The sequence below is a fragment of the Rhinopithecus bieti genome, unplaced genomic scaffold (assembly GCF_001698545.2).
Source record: "Rhinopithecus bieti isolate Rb0 unplaced genomic scaffold, ASM169854v2 scaffold_20129, whole genome shotgun sequence".
NCBI classification, from domain to species: domain Eukaryota; kingdom Metazoa; phylum Chordata; class Mammalia; order Primates; family Cercopithecidae; genus Rhinopithecus; species Rhinopithecus bieti.
In genome coordinates, this window is record NW_016809657.1 from 613,160 (window position 1) to 622,133 (window position 8,974).

An 8,974-nucleotide genomic window follows, 5' to 3' on the forward strand; every position below is an offset into this window, starting at 1 on the left:
GGCGAGGGATCGGGGCGAGGCGAGGGAGGGGCGAGGCGAGGGAAGGAAGGGGAGGGACGAGGGAGAGGAGGGGCGGGGAGAGAGAGAGGAGGGGCGAGGCGAGGGATGGGAAGGGCACCAGGTGGGGGTTGCAGGTGGCGGGGTCGCTTAGAATGGACATAATCGGCCAGCACCTCGAAGGCCCGGACTGGGTGGCGCCCCCAACTGTGGCTGGAGCCAAAATAAGGGTCCCGATCCGCTGTTCTGCGAGGACCCGGCCCCGGCCTGGGGACGCCCTCTGGCTCTGGGCGCCGGGCCACCCGGCCCCCCAGGTTCACAAGCAGGGTCTGTCTTCCTGCCGCGGACTTACAGCCGAGGCTGGCTGGAGGACCGGACAAGAGCCCGGAAGGAAATGGGAGCCCCACGTGCCGGCGGTGGGAAGAGCCCTGACCAGGACGCGGGCACCTGGTGCTCCCCAGCCGTGTGGCTTGGGGCCAGTCCCTTGGCCGCACGGAAACTTGGGCGATGGGAGGGGAAAGGATTCCTGCCCACCGGGGAATCCTTTACAACTGCAGAACATGCGTGTGTCCTCGGCTAGATCTGAACCCCCTCCCGGTCCCGTGCCTCTTTCTCGTCCCTGGCTTCCTAAAGCTGGGGACTGGTTAGGTCTCAGGGTCTGGAAAGACGCGAGCCAGCTGGGAGCCGCCTGGAGACTGGGCCAAAGTGTAAATATCCCCCTGTTCCCACCTCACCCCGCCTTTGGCCCGTGGGATTCCACCCCTCACTCCCCATCCTAAAAGGAACCCAAGCGAGATGAGAGAGAGCCTGGTGACCAGACTGGGGCTGGTGGCCTCTAAGGAAAGCACCTCCTCTAGAGGGAGGGGACAGGACTGGAAAAATCCCAGCAGGACCCAAATCCCCCGGAGGCAGATAAGGGAGCTGGCGGACGTGCAGACTTGCACCTGGACCTCTAGGGGAGGGGGGAGGCTGGAGCCAGAGCCACTGGAAGGAAGTGGCTGTTAACTGGGAGGTGTAAGACCGTCTGTGCATCCCCTTCCCTTTGCTCCTTTCTGGAACCAGTCCCCAAACACCCACTGCAGGAGCCTTTATCAGACAGCCACGAACTATCAGATTTTAAAACTTTATAAAATGGGGAAACTGAGGCCTACGGCCAAGCCCTGCACAGGCCGGCTGAATGACAGCCAAGTGCTGGAATTGCTGGCCATGTCTCGACAGAGTCATGTTCAAGCCCAGGCCCTTCCCTGCTAGCCATGGGTCCTCTGGGTTGCCCCCTCCCAGCCCAGTCCTCCTAGACAGTACCCATTCTGCTTCCCACAGGCAGAGAGAACCAGAGTGGTGGGCCTCCAGGAACTGCCTTATACAAGCCCAAGAAGATGTGTGGCATCACACTCCCTGCCGTGCCAGAACCCTGCCAGCCCTCCCTGGTTAGGAGGGAGCCCAGACTCCCTCCAAAGTAAGAGGGTGGGGGAGGGAGCCTTTGCCAGATCGCGCCCTGAATTTGGAGAATGTGGGGCAGGATTCCAAACAGTCTCTGTGGTGACTCTGGGGCAGGAATGCATTTGGAAACAGGAAGCCCAGCCAGCAGGAATGCAGTGTCTCAGCACAATGCTTTGTGTGTGACTCAAAAGAACCTCCACACACACACACCCCAACACACACTCCCCTCCAGGCCATGGCGCACCCCTCCCCCCTCCCCACACAGATACGTCCTAGCCCAGGATCAGCTCAGAGGAACCTGAGCCCTGTGAGGCGCGGGGGCAGGATCTGACCCAACACCCAAAGTAGGGGGGTACCCCCCTTCCTGTGGCAGCCACAGCCCCAAGCCTAGAACCAGGCCAGGACTGAGTGATGCTTGAAGGAATGGGAGGGGCAGCCCCTCCGCGCTCCTGACAAGGTAAGCCACTGCCCTGAGTTCCTGAGACACAGTGTCCAGAGCAGAGTCAGCCCTCAGGCAGAGGTCACTGGTGTCCAGCGGCCCCTGCACTTCCCATGGGGAAGTCCTGGCTTCAGGAAGTGGGTTTCCTGCAAACTCAGCTGGAGCTAGTCCCTGTAGGAGGAAGTACAAAGCTGAGAGCCTAGAGAGGGCTGGGAAGGGCTGTGGTGACCTCCAGTTGTGACCAGAGGTGGCCAGAGTTGTGCCCGGAAGGCTGCCTCTGATGACAAAGGGACAAACTCTGCCCCCCACAAGCCAGAAATCCGGGAAGCAGGCTGTAGATCCATTCCTTACTAGCTGGGAGTACTTGGACCATTTACTGAACCTCCTGGTCCTCGGTTTCCTCATCTGCAGAGAGGATGATAACAGTACCTATCTCGGGTTGTGAGGGTTAAGTGAGTTAAAGCATTGAAAATATCCCTAGCACATCAAAAGCACCCCCAGAACTTAGCCATTATGACTGTCTAGCTGTGCAGCTTTGGAAAAGCCACTTTCCCTTCTCTAACCAAAGGGGGTTGTATCAGATGCTCCTTTGGGCCACTTCTAACTCTAACCTGTCACTTCAGTTAATCTCCACAATGCAAGAAGGGAAGAGGGCACCGCACTGGACAAAGTCCAGGGAACACAGGCAGTGTGTGGCAGAGGGAGTGGGAGCATGCAGCTAGCTGGCTTAGGGTGGGGACAAGGTCAGAGGTAAAAGACCAAAGACTGCCTGTCCCCAGCCTCCTCTGCTGACCAACTCATAACTCCGTTCTTCCAGGGGAGTTTGCTCTCAAGCCCAGGCTGATTGTGTGGCTGCAGAAAAACCTGGTGCTAAAATACTCAGGACCCCTGGAAGGAGAGCTGGCTGCCACACCAAAGAACAAGGGCCAGAGGGGGATGTGAGCTGGAACCTACAAAGCCTTTGGAAGGCATTCGACACCTCACAGAATACCCATCATTTCACATGTCCCCACTCCCCACTTCTCCCCCTCCACTCCCATGACACTGCTGGCCCAGTATGGCATGCTACATACAGTTGGGAATCTATCCATAGCAGTAATCCAAACCATCTTTTCCAACCTGTCACTTCTCTGCTTACAACCTTCCAAGTGTTCCCAGAGGCTGGGCGAGGTTAGCTCATGCCTGTAATCCCAACACTTTGGAAGGCCAAGGTGGGAGGATGACTTGAGGCCAGAAGTTCGAGACGAGCCTGGGCAATTAGTGAGACCCCATCTCTAAAAAAAAAAAAAAACTTAAAAATTAGCTGGGTGTGGTGGTGCCTTCCTGTAGTCCCAGCTACTTGGGAAGCTGTAGGAGGATCTCTTGAGCCTGGGAGGTGGAGGCTGCAGTGAGCTAAGATTGCACCACTGCACTCCAGCCTAGACAATAAAGCAAGACCCTGTCTCAAAACGAAGTGTCCCTAGAGCCTCAAGGGGAAGTTCAAACCACTTCTGGCATTGTCAGCTCCCCTCCAGTCTTATCTCAGTGTTCCCATCGGCCACTGCTCTGAGCTAAGCATCCCTCCAGCAGCCACCCCATCACTCGGCATTCCTCTTCTCCACCTCTCCAAGACCCAGCCCTCCTTTTGCATCATGGCCACTGCTTTGAACTCACGGGACGCTCCTCCGTGCTTTCCAAGGTAGCCCTTAGCGCTCACTACCACGTCCCCTTATTCATTCATGCCATCTCAGTCGCTGCCACTGGCCTTCTACCTCCAGGAAGGCATGAGGAGTGCTGTATCCTTCCGTACTCCCACTGTGTCCAGAAGCCCAGTGTTGCCCCGTGAATGGGCCCCGCCATGGGCCGCACTAGACACTAGGTGGCGCCAAAGAGGTTACCCCGTTTCTGACCAGCGCCCGGGACCCATAGATTCCTGAGCCAGACAGCCTTGATCTTTTCTGTAAAAATAAAGACCTTTCTCAGGCAGCCATCCAGGCAATAGGTGAGACGATGATATCATGGTGTAAATTATATCTACAGGTGCCTGAGGAGGCAACACAAACATCTGCGCCAAGATTCCTTCCACCAGAGCCAGAGCACAAAGCTGGCGGCAGGGACCAGCCAGGCACCCTGGGAAGCCCAGCTTTGATCTCTGAAAAGAAAGCTGGGGCTGCCCCCTCCACAGCAGCCTCTGGGACTAGCACTAGGGGTAGTAGGTGAATCAGGCCCAAAATCCTAGGCTGGCAGGGGGACCACTGTCCCCTGCCTCAACTCAAGTGCACCCCAGGGCAGTTCACCTGGCACTGGCCACATGCTTTCGTTTTCCTGTTTTTTCAAGAGACAGGTCTCTCTCTCTCCCAGGTTGGAATGCAGTGGCATGATCATAGCTTAAGGCAGCCTCAACGTCCTGAGCTCAAGGGCTCCTCAGGCCTCCCCAGTACCTGCAGCTACAGCCTGAGCCACCCTGCCCTTTCTTTTCCACCTTCTAAATCAATCACCAATGAAGCCAGCAGAGTCTCCCAGGAAAGAAGTGGAAGGTGTCAGTAGATCAACATGGCCCTGGGGGCCCAACCCTTGGTGGGTGGCCGGCCCTCAGGGTCACAGGTTGTCTCACCAGCTTGGCTGGATGGGTCTCCTGGTCTTCCTCCTGTCCCTCTGCTTGGCACCCTCCACCATCCCCTCCAAAGCTTCCAGTGACAACCTCATTCCCTCCATAGCACAAGGGTCCTCCTGTACAACAGGCATCTTTACCAAAAGATTAAGGAACACCATGACCCCCAACCTAAAAGAGGCAAGGCCGTTCCATGGGAAATGGGAGGTGCAGGCAATTGGCAGGGGTAGGATTTGAGGGAGGGAAAATAAGAAGAAATGTACATTTCATAAATAAAGACTCCCACCAGTGGTGGGAGCAGGTCATACCCAGGGCTGGCGGTAGGAAAGAGAAGGAAGGGACGTCCACTTTATTTTGTCCATATTCATACATTTATACAGCTCATAAGTCAAAAACTTTATACAGTGACACCATTAGCCCCTGGCCCACCTCTCTCTTTTCCACTTCTGTGTTCGACCCTGCTTAGACCATGGTACACAAAGGTTGATCAAAGGCAGTGGCCACCTCAGACTAGTGCAATACCAGTCCTGCAGGGGAGAGGCCTGGCAAGGTGAGGGTAAGACTCCCACAGTCCAACACAGGTCCCAGACCTTGGCCCATCCAGTGAGGACAAAGGGGCCTCAGGTCTCCAAACTTAGCTCATGTAAGAGCAACTGCCCACCATTGTCCCTGCCATGCCAACTTATACAGGCATGACCCTGGCCCAGCAGGGAGGCAGGCTGAGGGCATGGCGGGCTCAAGCCCGAGAGCTGGGGGCGGCAGGGGCGGAGTAGCGCTGGCGGGCATGCTTCTCACAGTACAGCTCGTCACCCACCCAGAAGTGCCCACGCATCTTCAGGTTCAGCCCACAGTCGGCGCAGGTGTAGCAGCCGGGGTGGCGATACCGGCCCTCCTGGATGCGCACAGCCTGGTTCCTGCAGGGGAGGGAGAGGCTTTAGCTCAGAGCCGCAGCACCAAGCAGGAGGCCACCACGCCCAGGGGCCCTGGTCCCCACTGTAGCGTCAGGATCTGGATAGAGCCCAAAGCCTTCTCAGAGACTTGATATATATATTTTTTTTTTTTCAGATGGAGTTTTGCTCTTGTTGCCCAGGCTGGAGTGCAATGGCGTGATCTCAGTTCACAGCAACCTCCACCTCCCAGGTTCAAGCGATTCTCCTGCCTCAGCCTCCCGAGTAGCTGGGATAACAGGCATGTGCCACCACACCTGGCTAATTTTTTGTATTTTTAGTAGAGACGGGGTTTCACCGTGTTAGCCAGGATTGTCTTGCTCTCCCGACCTCAGATAATCCACCCTCCTCAGCTTCCCAGAGTGCTGGGATTACAGGCGTGAGCCACCGCACCCGGCCCGAGACTTGACTCTTGAAGCAGCACACAGGAATCTCACTTTGATGAACCCCCTAACACACACATACCCCCACCACCACTGCCACTGCTGGGACACCTAATTTAAAAACAAAAAAGCCAGGCCCAGTAGCTCACGCCTGTAATCCACGCCTGGGATCCCAGATGGCCAGATCACTTAAGGCCAGGAGTTTGAAACCAAACTGGGCAACACAGCAAGACCTTATCTCTACAAAAAATTTAAAAATTAGCCAGGTATGGTGGCACACGCCTGTAGTCCCAGCTACTCAGGAAGCTGAGATGGGAGGATCGCTTGAGCCCAAGAGTTCGGGGCTGCAGTGAGCCATGACGGCATCATTGCACTCCAGCCTGAGCAACAGAGTGAAACTCTATTAAAAATATTAAAGTTTTTTAAAAAAAGTTGTTCCTCCCACACAAAGACCGATGAGTCTGTCCCACATTGCCTGGATTTTTCACAGAGCAGTGATTCTCAGTGTGGTCCTGGGTCCCACAGCCAGCAGCATCGGCATCACTGGGGAATTCATAAGAAATGCACATTCTCAGGCCTGCTGGCCTCCTGGAGTGGAGGCTCTGGGGTGGGCCCAGCCATCGGCATTTAACAAATCCTCCAAGGGACCCGACACATACACCTTTGAGAACCAGGATGGAAAACATGCTTTTTCCCTATCTGTGCACAGCAAGGGGACTGGATATTCTCCCACTCTGTAGATGAAAACACTAAAGCCCAGAAAGTTTAAGGGATTTGCCTAAAGTCAATCACCTGCCCCTCCCATGCTATACACTTCAGAAATTTACCAGAGAGGGGTTGGGGGAGGGGGATGGGAGGGTGTTCAGCAACCTTCCAGAGAATGTGGTCGCATTATAAATGCCACCCAATGAGAAAAATGAGCCCACCTCAGCCGGGAACGGTGGCTCAGCTGTAATCCCAGTACTTTGGGAGGCCAAGGCAGGAGGATCACCTGAGGTCAAGATTTCGAGACCAGCTTGGCCAACATGGGGAAAACCCGTCTCTACTAAAAATACAAAAATTAACTGGGAGTGGTGGCAGGCGCCTGTAGTCCCAGCTACTCGAGAGGCTGAAACACGAGAATAGCTTGAACCTGGGAGGCGGAGGTTGCAGATAGCCGAGATTGCACAACTGCACTCCTGCCTGGGCAACAGAATGAGACACTGTCTCAAAAAAAAAAAAAAAAAAAAGGAAAAGAAAACAAGAAAATGAGGCCACATTGGGAAAATTCAGCCTGCTCCAAAGGGGAGGAAGGGGAAAAAAAAAATCAAGATTTTCCAGGAGGATGTGCTGTACCTCCAGGTAGATCTCCAGAGGCTTTGACATTATCGAAGAGAAATCAAAAGGGATTGGAAAAGGAGGAGAGGGAGACGGAGGAGATGCAGCCGGAAGCAGCTAGCACAGGCTCCTAAGAAGCCTGTAACTAATGCCCCCAAAGCTGTGGGACACTGCTTCCCCTAGGGTCCCTGACTGGGTGCCCAGTGCTAGCCCGATGGGCCCGGCCCTTCCTGAAAGTATCCAGTGCCCTGTCCCCCTCCCCACTCCCCTGCCAAGGCTCAGGTCCCCCACCCTCCTCCACACTCACGCGATGCTGGTACTGCACTTCTCACAAGTGTGGAGCTTGGGAGGGGTGGCCAGGGCCCTGGAGGCGGGCAGGGAGGACTGGGGGCTCAGTGAGCTGGGCAGGAAGGCTGGCGTGCCACCTGAGGGCAGGGCAGATAGACACGTGGTGAGAGCCCACCAACCACAGCAACCTCCCAAAGATGCTCTAAGGTGGTGGTCTTGGAAAGCACCCTTATAAGAGGACCCCTAAAGTCACGCTGACGGTGACACTGGGTAAGGAGGAAGGTGATATTGCCAGACCCATGGCTGAAGCTGGGCAAGGGCATGAAGAAGGCAAGTACAAGGCCTAGTTTGCCCACCTGGGGCCGTCTGTGCTCAGTGTGTGACATGTCAGGTGAAGCAGGCGCTCCCTTCTCTAGTGACCCAGTAGTGACAGTGTGATTAGATAATAACCCGAGATGGCAACAGGAGTGCAATGCCTCGGTGTGGCTTTCAAAGGGCTTTTCCATGCATTATCGCATGTGAGCTCTCAAGCCACATGAAGATGAAGCCCAGGGCTATGGGGCAGCTGTCACCCCTGCCTGCAGCTAAGGACGCTGAGGCTCCCTTGGCAAAGGCACTGCCCTCTCCCTGTGCTGCCTCCTGGGACCTTCTGAGGCCTCAGGGTCAAAACAGACAAGATTTGCTCCAAACCTTCTCACCCCACCCCCATGCCTCTGCAAATGCCCCTTGGAGCTAAACATCAGCATTAGAACCAGCTACCTGCCCACATCCAGGTGTACCCTGTCCACATGGGCTCTTACATGTGCTCTCAACATGGAAATCTCACCTTCAACCTCACCGTTGTTCCTGGAGGCCAGTTTCCAGCCTGCATCTCTGTACTCCCCACTCCCCTGCTCCCTTTCCATTGCCACCCCAATGGAACTCAGCTGAGCTCCAGGAGCCCACACCAGCCACTGGGAAGGAAAGCCTTGGAGACAGCCAGGTGGGCCGGTGCCCAGGGCCAGGGGCACCATTTCCTGGGAAGCCAACTTCTCTCCATTTTAAAATTCAAAGTCATGGATGAGTTATGCAGCCTGTCTGGTCACTCTCCTGCCTGTCATGGTGCCTCCCTCCCCTTCTCCCTGCTGTTCTAAAGGGCATTGGTGCTGAGCGTCTATAGGAACCCCCACAGCAGCGCCCACTTCCATGGGAGCTGGCCAGGCCTGTCTGCCCCAGTGAACGGAGCTCCCCAAGGGCAGGAGTGGGGTCATGGCCACCTTCCATCCCCAAACTCTGCACACATCTGGTCCCTCGGATGGACACAGTCAGTGTCTGTCACATGAATAACTGAACTCTGGCAAGCCTCCGTATGTCTTGCTCACCTGGCATCTGTATTTAATGGCTCTCCTGGGTCAGGGCACTCCTCAGTCTGGTTCCTGAGGGCCCTCACTGCAGGGGCTTGGCCTCCACTGGTGCCCTGCCATGCTATCAGGCCCCCATTCTCTCGCTCCCACACCCCAAAGCCCTCTGGCCGCCAGCCTCCACCTTCCACAGTGCTTCCTGCCAACATCTTTTTTTTTTTTTTTTTTTTTTT

At 55.7% G+C, this 8,974-nt stretch overlaps 1 protein-coding gene across 8 annotated transcripts in view; it reads right to left on the reverse strand.

Annotated features, from left to right (window-relative positions):
• Positions 1–4,814: 4,814 nt before the first annotated feature.
• PDLIM2 (PDZ and LIM domain 2) overlaps positions 4,815–8,974 on the reverse strand; it is a 16,563-nt gene continuing 12,403 nt past the window's right edge. For 5 of the 8 annotated variants that reach the window (XM_017889976.1, XM_017889969.1, XM_017889973.1 and 2 more), the window contains exons 9-10: positions 7,421–7,538; positions 4,815–5,380 (exon numbers count right to left, since the gene is read on the reverse strand). In XM_017889976.1, the coding sequence (XP_017745465.1) occupies positions 5,203–5,380; positions 7,421–7,538 (296 nt within the window). In that variant the 3' untranslated portion in view covers positions 4,815–5,202. The remainder of the gene's footprint in view (positions 5,381–7,420; positions 7,539–8,974) is intronic. The other 3 variants (XM_017889971.1, XM_017889972.1, XR_001888761.1) reach the window with 2 other exon arrangements.